At 37.3% G+C, this 18,049-nt stretch overlaps 1 protein-coding gene across 1 annotated transcript; it reads right to left on the bottom strand.

The window, feature by feature from the left end:
• Nucleotides 1-7,752: 7,752 nt before the first annotated feature.
• LOC115919215 (organic cation transporter protein-like) lies at nucleotides 7,753-16,053 on the bottom strand. Its single transcript, XM_030972446.1, has 12 exons — nucleotides 15,713-16,053; nucleotides 15,209-15,356; nucleotides 14,650-14,765; nucleotides 14,073-14,176; nucleotides 13,747-13,901; nucleotides 12,734-12,902; nucleotides 12,055-12,193; nucleotides 11,665-11,756; nucleotides 11,058-11,266; nucleotides 10,370-10,478; nucleotides 9,828-10,037; nucleotides 7,753-8,975 (listed from the first exon to the last, which is right to left on the bottom strand). The coding sequence occupies exons 1-12, from the start codon at nucleotides 15,860-15,862 to the stop codon at nucleotides 8,813-8,815; spliced, it is 1,764 nt and encodes a 587-aa protein (XP_030828306.1). The 5' UTR covers nucleotides 15,863-16,053; the 3' UTR covers nucleotides 7,753-8,812.
• Nucleotides 16,054-18,049: the final 1,996 nt, after the last annotated feature.

The following is an 18,049-nucleotide window of genomic DNA, read 5'->3' as shown; positions in this document are numbered from 1 at the left end:
TTTTTCACGGGTCGTTTTTTTTTTTTTTTTTTTTCTTCATTTTTTGAATGCATTTCATGACATTATGTAAATGAAATGAAATGAATGAATGTTGATAATGTGGGAGGAAAAAGCAGTTGCCTAAAAGTCATTTCGAATATACTGAAATAACTTTCCATCTATCACTGTACGTCCCACATAATGTACACTAAACACTCATTACATGTCATGGGAAGTTTTTTTTTTTTTTAAGTAGAGCAGCAAGCCACATTCCCCAATACGCGCATACCTCCTAGTTAATTTCAAACAGCTCATCAATATGTAAGACCTGAAATTACCTCAATGAAAGAAGACTAATAACATGAGAGGAAAGAAAAGAGCAAAAAAGACAACCGTTTTTTGCTATTCCCCATAATGTTTGATTTAAAAAAATAAAAAATAAAATTATAGCTCCTTACGCAAGTTCTCCGGCGAAAGATAATTACTCCGCTCAAAATCTGTTTCATGTATTACTCATTAGCTGATCCAAAGCTCAAGGCTATCTCTCTCTCTCTCTCTCTCTCTTTCTCTCTCTCCCATGCTCCTCCTTTTCCTGTTTACACCGTTTTCTTGTCTTCTTTGCTCTTTTCTTTCCTCTCATGCTATTAGTCTTCTTTCATTTCCATCACTTCTTCTCTGCTCCCCCTCTCGAGTTTTATTTCTCTCGTGAAATTGAAACGTAAAGTAATACAATCATGTAGTACATTCTTGTTTAGAATAATATTTTCAATAATATCCAGTCCATTTTCTAAAGGTTTCTTTCCTTTAGTTAAGTGTATGTAGCTTTAATATATATATGTTAGTGTGCAAAACACTCCGTTTCATTCGAGTACTTTGTTTTCACTAAATAATTTAAGGGACTCACGAAGCCACCGGAAGAAGAGCAATTGGCTTATCATGAAGAACTAACATCAAACTGCAACAAAATGATTTGTATAAATGTGAATAAGCAGAAAGGCTGCCATCTCATTTTCCCGTCTGAATGGGTTCTCTTCCTTACGTATATAAGTGCCCTTATTTTCTAAACTTTTTTTTTTATATTTGTGTGTTTATTAAATTTTCAATCATATAAAAATTACATATTTACAAGTCATTGGTTATAATTAGACAAACAAAAAAACCAATATGTATAAGAACAACTAACAATAATGAAAGGACAAGAAAGTTATAAAAAAAAAACATTATAGTAAAAAAAAATACACTGTACACATATAAATCATAGTTTGAACTCCAGTGCATAAAGGGGAGTGAGGGGGCACAGGAATAAAAGTTAAATCAACATGAGTATCATAAGTCAAATCGCCATTTCTTAAAATGCGAAACAAGCTTGTTCCTTTTTTTCGCTGAGAAATATTCAATATCTTTTTGTTTCTTTATAAAACTCTTAAAAAGATCAACACTTGGTAAATCCCCCTTACTTATTTTCTAAACTTCCATGATGACCTATTACATTGTATAATGCTTTACCTAGTAAGATGCATTGATCGAGGTAATTTCAGGTATTACATATTGATGAGCTACTTGAAATTAACTAGGAGGTATGCGCGTATTGGGGAATGTGGCTTGCTGCTCTACTTTTTTTTAAAAACTTCCCACGACATGTAATGAGTGTTTAGTATACATTATATGGGACGTACAGTGATAGATGGAAAGTTATTTCAGTATATTCGAAATGACTTTTAGGTAATTCCTTTTTCCTCCCACTTCATCAACATTCATTCATTTCATTTCATCTACATTATTTCAAGAAATGCATTCAGAAAATGAAGAAGAAAAAAAGAAACGAAAAAAATAGGTGTAAAGAAAATATTGTCGGCGAAGCATTTGTCGTAGTACTAGTAGCATTTGTAGTTTATGGGACACTTTTTGGGCGGAGCAAATGTCGTCGAAGCAAATGTCGGCGGAGCAATTGTCGCTTCAGGCGGAGCAATTGTCGGCGGAGCAAATGTCGGTGGAGCAAATGTCGGCGGAGCAAATGTCGGTGGAGCAATTGTCGCTTCAGGCGGAGCAATTGTCGGCGGAGCAATTGTCGGCGGAGCAAATGTCGGCGGAGCAAGTGTCACTTCAGGCGGAGCAAATGTCGGCGGAGCAAGTGTCACTTCAGGCGGAGCAAATGTCGGCGGAGCAATTGACGGCGGAGCAATTGTCGGCGGAGCAATTGTCGGCGGAGCAATTGTCGGCGGAGCATCTGTCGGCGGAGCAATTGTCGGCGGAGCAACTGTCGGCGGAGCAACTGTCGGCGGAGCAACTGTCGGCGGAGCATTTGACGTCGGAGCAAATGTCGCGGAGCAAATGTCGCGGAGCAATTGTCGCGTTTTGCGGAGTAAATGTCGGCGGAGCAATCGTCGGCGGAGCATGTGTCGGGTTACCGTTGGTGGTGCCCCAGTTGGTACCTTTGGTGTTGGGGATGATTCTGATAAACAAATACACTCAACCATCACATACTCTTCGTCTTTTACATGTTGCAATAAACATTTACATTATTTGAGTAAAACATGTTGAAAAATTGTCTCATCTTAGGTATTTTTATTTAGGAGGCCAGAAAAGTTATCTCTCATGTGCCGAACGGGATGGAAAATTAACAAGTGCGCAGGCACAGGACATGTTTTTTGTTGCAATATCATTATGGCTCTCCCTCGCTTCCTTGTACAAATAATATTGTTCTTGCTTTGAATTTTAATGACACTTTTTGGAACGCTTGCTCAGTAGAATATGGAGAATGCTACAAGAGTAAACATTGGAGGATTATAGGAGAAAATTCTTGTTCGATTTCAAGTCAGATCTTAGTCAGTAGAATTGCGATATTCTTACATTTTTAGGAAAGCATACGATGACAAGATATCAGATGACGAGGCCAGGGAGAAGGAAGGCGATGACGTCACTGAAATACCACTCGATGACATCAACGATGGAAAAGCACACACGAACGAAGCTTTTGAATCTGATAATCGTGTTTAGACGCCGACGTGTGATGCCCGTCGAACTACCAAAAATTATTACCTTATCCTGTTATCGAGTAAAGATTGGTTAAAACATCATGGAAAATCTGATGAACGGCTGTCTGTTTATCACCGCCCGAAAAATGACTGAAATTTTCGATCAGTTGGGAATCGCAGACAAAAAGCACTGTATGATGTCCGCGCTCGCTCAAGGAACATTTTAACACGTAAACCAATGGGTATCGCAGCGAGATTTTTTATTATTTTCCCGGTAACTGGAATTTTTAAATGGCATTGGCATTTTTTGATTCTTTACGGGAATGGCTAAAATCACGACTGAAATTTCGACCAATCAGATATCTGGATTTCTTAAGTGAGGTATATATACCTCACTTAAGATTTTATAGTGAGGTATATATATACCTCACTTAAGAAATCTAGCCATCTGATTGGTCGAAATTGCAGTCGTGGTTTTAGCCATTCCCGTAAATAAACGAAAAATGCCAAACCCATGTAATAGTTCTAGAGTAAATCAGCAAAATTCCAGTTACCCGGAAAATAGTTCAGTCTTGCTGAAATATCCATTGGTTCACGTGTTAACAATTTCTTTGTGGAATGCGCATTGGTTTACGTGTTAAAGTTTTTTGTGGAATGCGCAGCGCGGCTACCACGCAGTTTTTGGGCAATTAATTTGGTTGCTACATTTGCACACAGTGCAGACGACCGCCGATCTCGATTGTAGGCCTTGATCTACATGTAACGACGAAATGACGCCCCTTTGGAAAAACCTGCTCTTTCATATGACACCTCATTTTTTGAGTATCACCTTTAAGTTCAGGAACACAAGCAAGAAAGGTTTGCATCTCGTTTTAAAAATAATTTTGTTAATGCACGTAGATCTAGACTGCATATTTATGCGTGATATCTCAATGGGAAGGATTTTAGCCCACAAACTCGAGTGGTGGGCGATCAGACACCCTATTATTAAGGCTAGGTCTCGATTGCGTAAACAAACTTGATTACGTATTGTATGACCCTTTGGAAATATGGAGATAAACCTGCTCTTTCATATGACACCTCATTTTTTGAGTATCACCTTCAAGTTCAGGATCACAAGCATTAAAGGTTTGCATCTCGTTTTGTGAAATAATTTTGTTAATGCACGTAAATCTAGACTGCATATACAGTGTGAGTCCAACAAAGCGTTTACACCTAGAAAATTGCTAATTATTTTTAAAATCATCTATGAACAGTAAATTATTATACATCTTATGAAAGAATGTTTTCTCCCAAATCATTTAGTATCATTTTTGTGTGGTATGTGTTGGATAAACAGGAGGCATTGTCTGCGAGATCGACTTGTGCCAAAGTTGCTTAGACCCTGCTATGTGATGTTTGAATAAAACAATTGGAATTTGGGTTTTAATTCGGTCTTTGCAGGTCCAAATAACATCCCTATCAAAATTATCATGTCACACATATCAAATATCAACAAACACTTGTGCGCGTGCGCGTGTGTGCGTGTGTGTGTGTGTCTTTGCTTCTGCAAAAAGCATATGCAATGCATTTAATTTGATACATTCAATTCATTACCTCATCTCTCCGCTAATCCCAACATAATACATACTGTAGGCCAGGCGCGGATCCAGGATTTCTTAGGGTGGGGGGGGGGGGGGGGGGGGGCAAATTCAAAATTATGCGAGCCAAATATTGGTACGTTATGGTGACATTGGCAGTGGCAAAAACGTTGGGGGGGTAGACCAAAAAAAATCCCCATCACTCTTATGTGCAGGCCCCGCTGAACGTTTCTCGGCGGGGGTCAATGGGTGGAGCCCCCAGAAGCTCAGGGGTATAGGCATTTTAGTAAGATGGGCATATTTTTATACGTTATTTCTGACTCTGGGGTCCAGAGGGCGGAGCCCCCAGAAGCTCAGGGATTATATACATTAAATTATCATCAGATGAGCATACTTTATACCTTGTATATGACACTGGCAGGTCACGAATTGGCGTGGGGTCCAGGCGGCGGAACCTCTGGAAGCTCAGAGGTTTTATACATCAAATTATCGTCAGATGAGCATAATTTTATACGTTATTTGTGACACTGGCAGATCACGAATTGGCGTAGGGTCCAGGGGGCGGAGCCCCCCGAAATTCAGGGGTTTCATACATTCAATTAATACCGTCAGATGAGCATATTTCGATACCTTATTTGTGACACTGGCAGGACACAAATTGGTGTTGTGTCCAGGGGGCGGAGCCCCGGAGGCTCAGGGGTGTTGGGCTATAAATTACGGTCAGATGAGCATAAATATACCTTTTTTTTTGTGACACTGGCAGGTCACTAATTGGTGTGGGTCCAGGGGGCGGAGACCCCAGAAGGTCAAGGGTTTTAGCATTTAATCATGGTCAGTTGAGCAACAACAAAAAATTAAATAAATATTTGGGCCCGGAAATTAGAAAATTACGTCGTCAAATATTTCGTTCAGTGGCTTTGGTGGGGGGGGGGGGGGGGGGGGGCGAAGGGAAAATTTCTTTGTTCTTGCTTTCTTTAGCACCAACAAAAAAAATATATCTTTCCCCTTTTTTTCCCCTTCTTTTTCCCTTCTTTTTTCCATTCTTTTTTTTTTTTGCCAGGGGGGGGGGGGGGAAGGTCCGGCCCCCCCGGATCCGCCACTGCTGTAGGCATCACTTAGGCGCAAACAATGCTTCCTGTTCATCCAAGCGTGATACCATACAAATATGATACCAAATGATTTGGGATATAAAAAAACTCAGATAGCGTAAACAAACTTGATTACCATGATTGGTCGCACATGTATTCTATGACCCTTTTCGGTATATAAAAGTAATAATGACTGCTTTGCCTCGGGCAATAGCTCGATTGTAACCTCCCCTTGAGCGTATAAAAACAATAATGTCTCTCAAAGCAGTCATTAGTACTATAATACTTTATTTCAGATCCTTAAAAAGTGTAAGAGGAGCTGCGTGTCATTTTGAAAACATAACGTGCAAAGTAACTTGCAGCGCTTAAGGATATTAATGATGTGCGCGTTGAGCCTAGAAATTCGAGAAATTCCCATGAAATGAATCATGACATTTTTAGATCGATTTTAGGGCTTAGTGAATCACCCCCCCCCCCTGTTTTCCCCTTCCTTTTACTTTGTATGCCGCCCCTTTTCTATCTCTCTCTCTTTCTCTGTCCCTTCTCTCTCTCTCTCTCTTTCTCACCATACATGCCACTTTCAAATTTCCCTCTTGAAAAATCACTATTGATAAATAACAGATAATGTTTGAGGTTTGGGGTTATAGGGCTTGACAGTTTAATGATAATGCTTGTTTTTTTCAACACGGACTCACAAATAACCATATCATGAATTTATAAAAATATTATGAAAATATAATGATTTATACAACAATTGTATTCCATTGTCATCATATTTAACTTTTCACCTTAAATCGTGATTTAACTCATGGCCTGCCATGAGGTTGCATGCACGCTATCGTTATCCTGCTTTGTCCATGCGAGAGAGCTATCGCTTGAGTGCCATGTGCGTGCAATGCACCATTTGTAATAGCAGTTATTGTTCATGCTCATTGGACTGTGCTGTGTATTTTGCACTCGCAATTCATAGAACCGACGCGTTAATGAGATTATCTCCAAAACAACCTGACACGGGGGGATTTGGGGCTTGGCACAATGGGGATTAGCCCTGTGGCATGATAAGACTTAAAAATAATTAAACCCGGTGCTGTAAATGATGATAATGGTGATGATTTTGATGATAATTTTTTTTTTTTTTTATTGTTTATAAACGTTTTAGCCCTCTATAAGCTATTTTATTGAGTCAAACAAATATTTGTACAATTCAATGAAATTAAGTCTTTCCTTAACTCAAACAAAACAGAATACTTTCACATTTCTCTCCTTGTTGTTAATTCATACTAACAAATGTTGAAGTGACTGCCATTCAGTAAAAAAAAATGTTATACATACCAGATATAGAATGAATATATCTCTCGTCTTTGAACAAATTTTTGATGCTTAATCAAAGTCACCATTCAATTTAAAGCATTGTTTCTTTTGTCTTCAAAACCAAAAATTACATTTTTCTAAATTGAACTCTATATGTAATCGAGAACCTTCATTCATCCATTTCACCGTTTCATTCCAGATTGATTTACTGATTTCACAATTGTAAAAGAAATGTACAATATCTTCCAGCTCTTTGTTACAAAACGAACATTTATCATTACTCACTATTTTCATCTTATACAGTTGCTTGTTCAAATACAGAATCCTATTTACTATCTTATACTGAAAATATCTTTAACCGATATCTGGAGTAAAACGAAATATCATGCTATGATATTTCTGCATTCCTGGACATTCAGGGGTGTAATCTAAATGTCGTTCCCATTTCAGACATATTGAGTGCATACAATATGTTTGTCCCAGAACAGTTTTGTAAATATATTGACAACCTTTTATGTCATGTACTAATATGTTGATATGTGACGGCATTAGAGGATCTACTACATTTTTTCACATTTTTCAATATCCATTTGATATCGACACTTTATAGCTTCAGTTACAGAATAATAAGACAAATAATATAGTTTCAAGCAGAATTTTTGTTCACATTGCTCACGAGTCAGAAGTTTTCCCTTATCATCAATCAAATCATTTATACATCTCATGCCTTTTTCATACCAAGATTTTAAAAATACAGATTTGTTGTCCAATTTTGATTGAGCTATTTCTCCACAATGGATAAGTTAACCAGTCATCTCCCTTTATACGACTCAACAAAGACAGAGCGTGAAACACATGTCTCCAAAAAGGATTAGCAACTTCATGAGACAATGCCAAAAAATATTTATCACCAAACCCTACTACGAATAGTTTTGTTAAAAACGATTGCATTAAATGACTAACATCATTACATGTTCCTAAAACCATTCTTCGATACCATGTTAACTTTAGTAGCATGTTAAAAAACTCAATATCTGGCATTTTAAGTCCCCCTTCTTCATATGTGCCAACAACCTGTTTCCTACTAATTTTATCTGGCTTATTCTTCCATATTAAGTTAAAGAACTTAACTTTTATGGTTTTCATAAACTTAGCTGAAGGATCTGGGATTGCCATAAAAAGATGATTAAACTGTAGTAACAGTAATGATTTAGCAGCTGTAACTCTTCCAAGAACCGTAATGTTCCTTTTGATCCAAGAAATCATCTGGCGTTTTTCTTTGTCAAATTTTCTATCATAGTTATAACCTGGTATTTTGTCAATAACAACCTGAAAGTCAGCACCAAGATAAAGAAAAAAAAAATCATTATGTACAAAATTCACTTGTCTTCCTTCTCATTCTATATCTTCATTACATTTTGAGGCCCCAATTCAAATTGCGATGATAATGGTGATGATTTTGATATTAATGATGATGAAAATGCAAATGAAAATGAAAATATGTTGATGTAAATTATGTCTGACACAGAAAACTTATACAAGTATACGGGAGTTATAAAAATTGGACACGAGACGTCATTCGATTTCTTTATTATCTGTGCTAATCAAGTCTGTCGTACGTCAAGGCAATTAGCACATGCATCAGTGATTGAAACGTAATACGTGTACGGATTAAACGCAACGTGTGCATCCTTTAAAATTGGCCCTTTTCAAAAGTATTGTTCTCATCATCATTATCATTATTATTATTATTATCATCATCATTATGCCATTTCATTCTCAAATTAGGGCGTCAAAGACTATTCGCCTGTCTCTGACATAGCCGGCCTACGTCAACAAAAATGATCCCCCATGTATAACGGGCATCACACGTCGGCGTCTAAACACGATTATCAGATTCAAAAGCTTCGTTCGTGTGTGCTTTTCCATCGTTAATGTCATCGAGTGGTATTTCAGTGACGTCATCGAGTGGTATTTCAGTGACGTCATCTCTTTCCTTCTTCTTGGCCTCGTCAGCTGCTATCTTGTCATCGTATACTTTCCTAAAAATGAAAAGAGGTCGGAATTATGACTAAGATTTGCTTTGAAATCGAACAAGTATTTTCTCCTATAATCCTCCAATGTTTACTCTTGTAACATTCTTCATAATTATTCTACTGAGCAAGCGTTCCAAAAAATGTCATTAGAATTTAAAGCAAGAACAATATTATTTGTACAAGGAAGCGAGGGAGGGTCATAATGACATTGCAAAACAAACATGTTCTATCATCTCATGCATGTGCGCTTGCTAAATTTCCACACCGTTCGGAACACGAAATAATTTCCGTATAGACTCCTAAATGAAAATAACTAAAAGGATTCAATTTTTCAACATGTTTTACTCATGTAGGCTACTGTGAATACTATTGCTACATGTAAAAGACGTAGAGTATATGATCGCTGCGTATATTTGTTAATCAGAATCATCCCAAACACCACCGGCAACACAAATAGCCCCAACAACACCACTAGGAAGCAAACGAAGATATCTTTCCTCAAATACTAAGGCAATTGATAAACAGTTTCACGACACTGTCGAAAGAGTTAGATACTAATATAGCTTTCACATAATTTTTTGACAGGGGGACACTGTAGCATAGTGGGGAAACAGAGGTATATTCGTGAAGGCCCTTGACTCCTATACGAAAGGTCCTAGGTTCGATCCCGTCTAACACCACTGGAAGATGTCTGTTCCTCTCGACCCAGGTATATAGTAAACGGGTATCTCGCAATTAAAGATGGTGTGAAAAGGATTGCAGAGCCATCTTCAAGAACAGTAGGACTTTTAATAGGAATGAGGCTTCCCTGGGTAAATGAGATCATTATCATTACATTATTAACATGATCATACTTACGTTCCGAAAATCTCCCCTTCCTCGACGGTTTCGGGAAGTTTTTTGCCGCGCGTCTCGGGGAGGAGGAAGGAGAGGAAACCAGCCAAGATGGTGGTGGTGCCAAAGATGATGAGAGGGGCGGGGTAATAGTAGTCCCCCAGGATGAGAATCAAGGGTGAGATGATGGCCCCCACGCGTGCCATCATGGAACAGGTCCCGACACCGATGCTCCTGTGATTCCATAGAAGTCAAACAGATTGATCGGTTGCTTTTTATTCATATTCCATCCAAAATTAACAAAGCATAATACATTTTACAAAACATTAACAAAATTCTTTAAATAATCTATTCCCTCTATTCTTTTTTTTTTTTTTTGATTTTGTTTTGTGTTCTCTCTCTCTCTCTTTCTCTTTCTCTCTCTCTCTCTTCTTTCCTCTGATCTACTCTTCTCTTCATTTCCCTCCATATCTCCCCCTTTCGCATTCGATGGAGGCGGTTCACGTACCCCCCCCCCCCCCCCCCCCCCCGTGCAACCTTAGTTAAGTGTTACTTGATATACCTACCTGACAGGCGTTGGGAAACACTCTGCTGAGTAAACGTAGACTATGGCATAGGAAGCCGATATTGATGACTTCCCTGTCAGGGCAACCACTGTGTTCCAGGTACCAATGGCTGATAAAATCAAAAAAGACAACCTAGCATTATTAGAGTGGAATTATATACAGAATGCTCCATATGAATCTATGTTTGTCGTGATATTCCAGACCCGTTAGTTGATTATTTCGTTGGAGAAAAAAAAATGTACTGCTCTCATTTTTCAGTTGTACATAAATAAAAACAATTTATTAAGTTTTATAGGAGAAAAAATTAAACGATTTTGGTCGCGGAATTATTGCATTCACTTTTTTCCAGTAGCGGTGTTAGTAGGGGCCTGGGGCTACAAAAATACCTTTAGAATAAATCAAAGCGAGATACATGTAGAAAAATAATGCAAGAACCCAAAGGCCCTTAAAGCACAAAAGCCCCCGACATCCCCCCTCCAGAAAACAAAAGAATTAAATAATAATTGAATAAAAAGAATTATTCTTCTATAGAACTGGTGCGCCTGTAATTCCCTTTAGCGAAACCTTTGGGTCACCATGTTTTGGCCATTGTTCGTGAAAGAAAACCCCTATTCTGGGTGCTACACAGAACTAAGTTGGTTTAAAAAAATAAGATAAATAAACTAAAATTAAGTGAATGACTACGTACGTAGACCAATGTTGATGAGACATGCAGATCCACCAATAAAAAGGAAAGTAGCAATACTAGGGCGACGACCAAAGGATTCGATGGCGAATATGGCACAGAGGTAACCGACGATCTCGACTGCTCCAGACAGGAAGAAGTTCAGGTAGACATTGACCCCGAGGTCACCAGTACTATACGTCAATCCATAGTACACCATATTATTAACCATCCTTTGAAGAAAATAGAGGTAAGATTTTAATGAAAGTAAAGGCTTTGCGATACAGCTGTGAATTACTACAAATGCTATTATCATATATGTTCAATTCCTTTTGCAAAAGAGTATAGCTTGTATATAGCGCAGTTCAACCTAGGAACTCCTTGGTTCAACCCAGAATGGGTTCTTAAGCCCATCGCAAACACGTATTTCGAAAAATTAGCAATTGTATAGATAGGAAATCTTTTTTTTTAATTAAGTAATACCCTGAGTTAGCTTTTAAATAATGATAAATATATTAACAACGGGAATTTAGTTCATTAAACTCTCCAAGTCAGAATAAAAGCCGAATCAGCTTCGATTGATGGCAACGTTTAATGCAGGACGTCCCAAATGATCATCAGAATGGCTCACCAGTTATAGATGAAGTTGATGGTTCTCCAACGAAGTACGGGTGTTCGGAAGAGATCGAAGATGCCCGCTTTTGGCTCTAAACTAACGGCTTCCTTGACACGAATACGAATAAGATACAAAACTTTAGAATATATCATACACATCTTGAGATGCGGGGAATATGACAATCGTCATCAATAATTGAACGAATTCTTGCAAAGAATGATTTGCTTTGACATTTCACTATGATCTGTTTTCAGGCATATATTTTGATAGTAAATACTGTTGTTACATTGCGACAGGCAATATGATGGCACATAACTGATACACACCGAGACCGGCGACTAAAAACAGTCTGTATTTAAATCAGGATTTTTAAAAAATAAAGAAGTTCTCTGAAGTTCTCTGTACCTGTTCTTTTATTTCTTCTTCTGTGAAGAGCGGATCAGGTAGTTTTCTTTTATTGACCTTGGCGACTTTGTGAATTATCTTCTCGGCTTTCTTGCTATCACCATGAGACAGAAGCCAGCGCGCTGATTCTGGTACGAAGCTAATAAAATAAAAATAGAATAGATTCGATTCACTTTCACTCAAGTTTTTAAAAGCAAACTCCCACCTTGATTCAGTTCCGAAAATTCTTTGGAAAGCAGCAATAATACCCCCCAAAAATGCTCATCATAGCTACTAGAGGGTCATCTCAGTGTCATAATCAGAGGGCATGTTTTATTTTTACTACCCACCCCCCCCCCCTACGCCACTGCTGGTAGCAATTTGCTCTAAATAAGTGGTAAATAAATTGGTTTGAACTTTAAACGTCAAGCTCACTACAATAATGGAATTCGAAATAAAAACCGTAATGTTTTGTTGGACAATTTTCCAATCTGCTCATGATTAACAGCAGATGTAAATAATCATAGCTGAATGAAACACGTCTTTTAAAACCCAATTTACAAAATATAGCCACTCTGGTGGTGCCCCATTATGCGTCCTCTGCCGATTATGCGTGGTCAATAACGACAAGCTCTATTTGGTTAGGTCGTGGAAAATTACAGCAAAAGTACGATTGCAAGAATAACTGAAACAGACGTACGGCATGAGCAAGAAGAAAAGGAACAGTGGAGCAGAGATGATGAGTTGCAGAGTCCTCCAATACCGGACAAAGTATGCGATGATAGCAAGAAGCATGTAGGCGAAGGCGAAGAAAATCTGGATGGTAATACCGGCCACCGTCCGCCATTTTGGTCCAACAAACTCAACACCTGTAATAATGACATTTTAATAATTTATATTCAAAAGAAAAAAAACGTGAAATTTATTCCTTTTCACCATACATTCTTCAACGCACCTTACATATTTGTTTTAGTAGTCTAATATACAATGCATGTACGCAACTACCAAATTGATTGTTAATGGAGGGGCTTTTTGGTTTTGAATATAATTCTCACTATACTTAGAACTAAGCAGCCAATACTATGCCGAAATGAAACGACCAGGTTACCGGTACGCTACTTTTAACTGACTTCCTGTTCTTACGATTTTATTTTCCCCAAAAAACATCACAACTATAAGTCAACCAAAACTATCAATTTTATAGAGACAAGTATCGGAGTAATACGATCAAAGGGATCTTATTACAAGATGAATACTTTCAAGGTAAACTTGGGAAGATTCCGTGGAAACCAAAAATAAGGACAGGAAGATGCATGCATTTAAGCTAAATGAAGAAGAGAGAACGAGAGAAAGAGAGTATGGTAGGGAGAGTGAGACGTAAGAGGACAATCTATAGAGAGAGTGTGTGTGCGTGTGGGTGGGTGTGGATATAGAGAGGCGTAAATTAAATCAGTGGATTGAACCTAGTATCTGTCCCATTCATTTTTGTTACGATACTATTATGTTTACTTTATTTTTTTATCATTTTTATTGTACATTTCTGTTTTTATGCACATTTTATGTAAACATTGCATTATTGGTCCCTGGACTACTGCATTGTACATTGTATATGTTGATATTAATACACCGAAACTGAATTGAATGCTCAATGCGCATCAAAATCAGAAAGCATTTAGAACACAAACTTTGACTGATTAAAACAGATTATTATACCTATGATGAATGCAACTTGTAAAACAGCCTTGTTGCCAGCCGCTTGGAAGAATCGAAGGACAATATACACCCAGTAGTTGGGTGAGAAAGCGACGAGTACACCTACACCAGCCTGGACACCAAGGCAAATGAACAGAGTAGGATATCGCCCAATTCTGAGATGATCGGAGCAAATAAAAAGGAGAAAGGAATAAATAGATAAATAGAGAGATGAATATATATCTTTAAAATAAACAAATAACTAGGTAAATAAATGAATGAATAAAGAAATAAATTAATTATCATATTTTTTTTTAAAGAAAAAAAGAAAATTACTTTGGACTCACTTGTCTGCAAGGACTCCGAAGAAGATAGATCCAACCATATAACCAAAGTAAAACACAGACTGAGCGTAGTCGGGCAAGTTTTTCTTTTCACATACTAGATCCCACTGCAAAAAAAACACATTTGTAATAAAAGTTTATTGATAATAATTGGGCTCCATCTAACAGAGTTTGTAAGAGATCGTTGCAAACATGGCCAGAATTCTTTTTTGATTATGTTTTCTTATTGATTCTTTTTGTTTGTTCTGGAGACACAGCCGTTGCAGCGCATGCACAGGAAACAAAATTTGATTTAATATTACACAAAACCTAAACGGTCTTAAGAACTCATTGCAACCTTTTCAACAGGGTGTTTCAAGCTAATATTAACTATTATGATTTATTTATCATGAATTTATTTATCATGCCACACAATATTAAAGGCACTGTAAAGATGAATGGCCATAAAAGTATTCAATTCTTAATGGCGGTGTTAAAATGAGGAAGGCCATTCTGTTCTTCTGAGATAAGCATGCAAGGCTGCTGCTTTCTAAGCCAAATTATATGCAGACAATTAGAAAAAAAAACAAAAAAAACTGACATCTTGTATGATGGATGACTTCAGTTGACTCTTATCGTGTTCCCAACCATCTTGACACGGCAAAGTCTCGGCGGTACCATTCATCGACGAGTCGTATGCTGGGTCAAAATCCACGCCTTTGTGCGAAAGAAAATAAAAAATTAATCATTCATGTATATTTATCATTTATTTATTCATGTACTTATTTATTTATGTATTTGTTTATTTATTTATTCATGATATTTATTTACTTATCTGTTTATTAATTTTAATTATTTATTTATTCATTCATTCACTTTTTCGTTCATTAAAGTAGTTCGAAGTCAAAGATTGAAACCAGAAGATTGTGCAATTGCTTGTAAAGTAGTTAGACATTCTAATATTAATAAAGCGAATGAACAATTTTCATTCGCTTTTAAAGCCAATAAATAATAGGTAGTCTATATTGCAAGAGTTTCGAGCGTCATGCATGTGCTTGTACTGTGTATATGTATTATGTGTATGTGTATATAATTATGTGGCCGGCATTTATTTATGGAAAATAACTTTTATACTATAATTTTTTAATTTCTACTTTTACCTGTGATGTTATACATGTAGCATTGATCGTAGACGAGATTCCCGTCGTCCTCGTAACTGACTGGGATACTACCGTTCTTCTTCGCCTCCTCGCACTCCTCAACAGACAAATTCCACTCAGTGCAGTTCTCATCCTCCCAGTTTTCAGCCTGGTTTGTACAAAATAATGATAATGCTCTTGGTTTATATATAGCTCTTAATACACTGACGATGTCTGTAAGCCAGTTGTAGATGTATACATGTAATATGACCCCTTTCATTCAGGCTTGCCCACGTATAAATGTCTGCACATTCTCCGCTCTCGGGGAGCATTCTAGCATTCTTTTCTGTTCTATGACCTTTTTGGCCCTTTTTCCATCTCTCTCTTGGCTTAGAGACGGTATTTCGTATCAAGCGCTGTATAAATCCAGATTATTATTATTATAATTATCTGTAAGTTTCTCAATCTATCTATATCTTTCTAATCCATTTCTTTCTAATAAAAACAATTTCCTTTTCTCCTTACCGTACACCAATGATCTGTAGTCCCAGCTATAAAAACCTGTGTCATGGAGTGAAATGCGGTGGTAGCTGCCATCAAACATACGGCCAGATAAACGCGTCTCTGATAGGGACCGAACGAGCCCAGCTCACCAAGAATGTCGTCGAAACGCATCCTGAATGATGATCACTATCAAACAAACAAACGTACAAAAGACAAAATATTGTACTTTCATAGGGATTCAACTCTCAAGACTGATCCAACGAAGTATATACCCCCCCCCCCCCTCCTCGAATAAAAAAGGGGGAAGCAAGAGAACAAGAAGAAGAAGATCGAAGAAAAACAAGGCTAATACACCCTTTCAATTTCCTACCACTAAAACAAAATTAAAAGACAACTGTCCCTTGCCCCGTTCCCTCACCCTAGTAGGCTATATTCGCGTTGTCATTTTTCGTTCCCGCCCCAACCCAAACACCGCCGGCTTAATCGACTATCAAACATTCTGCACCCCCCCCTCCCCCTCTTGGTCTCATGGGCTGTTCTTCGCCTAGGATACTCCAAGTTACCGTTTTAAAGGCCGTGCACCCCCCCCCCCCATTCATAGCTCAATAGTGAATAAATTATGACGTGCCCCAGGGGCCCGTTTCATAAAACTTGTTATCTATAACAACTGCTAAATTTCTATGATAAATTTGCCCTCAGCCAATCAGATGCCAGGATTACAGTAGCTTATAACAGTAGCTTGTAGCTTGTTATTGATATCAAGTTTTTTTAAACAGGGCCCAGAACGTAACCTCGATACATATTTTCGTGTCAGCCGCCCCACCCCCCCCCCCTATTTGTTTTTGCTTGTGAGTCATTTTTTTTGTTTTTCATCCTCCCTTTTCCAAAGTTCCTGGTTCCGCCCGATGTCAGAGCTCATGTACAAAGCAAATACAAATTTAAAAAAAAAAAAAAAAAAAAAAAAAAACTGAAGATAATATGCCTACATAATATATTTCAACATTGTTTACTGATGACTACGTGATACTTATGGCTAACAACATACCCTAAAATGAACCCACGTTTTTTGTTGAATCCAGTGGTAGGTATAACATTACCATTACCATTTGTTTAAATATGAGAAAAGAGGTACATTGTTTAATTGCTATTTTGTTTGTTTGTTTGTAATTTCGAAAAAGCTAGAAATTTAGTGGGAAAGGGTCATAATTTTACGAAGTTCGCAAACATGATTGTGAATTCATACTTACAATGCTTTCATGAAAATAGGGTACTTTTTGTGAATATATGTAAAGGATAAACAAAAAATTGCTATTTATGTAAATCCTATTTCATACCTGCTTTCAAGCAGAGAGAGAGGTCATATTTTGTGGAAACGTTTCTGAAAGTATGCAAAATACTAGTATAGGGGGATATTTTCGACCCCTCTGGCGATCATGTGATGTGCATTTGATACTGAATTGACACCATCGAGTCGTTGAACTGATAATTGTTATCTATAATGACTGGCTTACAGGATTCTCAAGAGCACTTTGAAGGATGCCGATCAGTGGCGGACCAAGGATTCTCTTGCAGCTATATAGGGAGGGGATATATTATAGATAAATTTGAGTTCTGGTTTAAAAAAAAAAATGAATTGTCACAGAATCAAAAGAAACTTACACTGAATGTTCAAGATTACAAATAAATCTCATTTGCCAAACAATTTTGGTAGAAAATGTATACTGGCTGAGTAATTAGCATAGAAAGATAGGGAAATCTTGTTAAGCAGCCCCGACAACATGTGTGTAGTCCCATACACATCTTTCTGTGTACAGTGCTTGTTACCAAGACAGCATGGGCCAAAGTTCTTATGATTCTCACTCCAGAACCTTGCAGCACACACCAATAATTACATGCTACTTGATCAACTTTTTCTGATTCAATCCACATCTTTCTTTCACAATGCAATCGCATGACCAGAACTCCATTTTATCTTTAAGTCATAAGACAAAGATTTCTGACAATCAAATAAGAAAACGAAATTGATCTCACGGACCTCACCATCTTGACCATTGCTGCATGAAATTAATGTATTGAATGATTACATAATTTTCATGAGCACCTATCCAATATTAATGTCTGTGTTTTTTTAATAATAAATTTAGTATAAATGACCTTTGCTCATTACTTTATAGAAAGGTTTTATTGAACAAATTCCATCGTCGCAGTCTTACAACTGAATTGCCATTGGAATACAATTGAAAAGTACATGTATTTACAAGTTAAAAGTACAATAGTCTTAGGACTATGACATAATATATATATATATAAAAATATCATATTAAAAACTCTATATCAACTTCAATGAGTATGGAGAGA

This window comes from Strongylocentrotus purpuratus, unplaced genomic scaffold (genome assembly GCF_000002235.5).
Source record: "Strongylocentrotus purpuratus isolate Spur 01 unplaced genomic scaffold, Spur_5.0 spur5_contig_863, whole genome shotgun sequence".
NCBI classification, from domain to species: domain Eukaryota; kingdom Metazoa; phylum Echinodermata; class Echinoidea; order Camarodonta; family Strongylocentrotidae; genus Strongylocentrotus; species Strongylocentrotus purpuratus.
Note: the sequence above shows the minus strand (reverse complement) of the source record. Positions and strands in the feature narration are given on the sequence as shown.

What these genes read in the sequence shown, in the direction of transcription:
- LOC115919215 (XM_030972446.1), bottom strand. Translation starts at nt 15,862, where the DNA reads ATGCGTTTCGACGACATTCTTGGTGAGCTGGGCTCGTTCGGTCCCTAT. An exon ending in AAGAAGAAATAAAAGAACAG is followed by an intron (nt 11,757 to 12,054) that starts GTACAGAGAACT and finishes ATTCGTGTCAAG; the next exon opens with GAAGCCGTTAGTTTAGAGCC. An exon ending in ATCAACTTCATCTATAACTG is followed by an intron (nt 11,267 to 11,664) that starts GTGAGCCATTCT and finishes TTTTCTTCAAAG; the next exon opens with GATGGTTAATAATATGGTGT.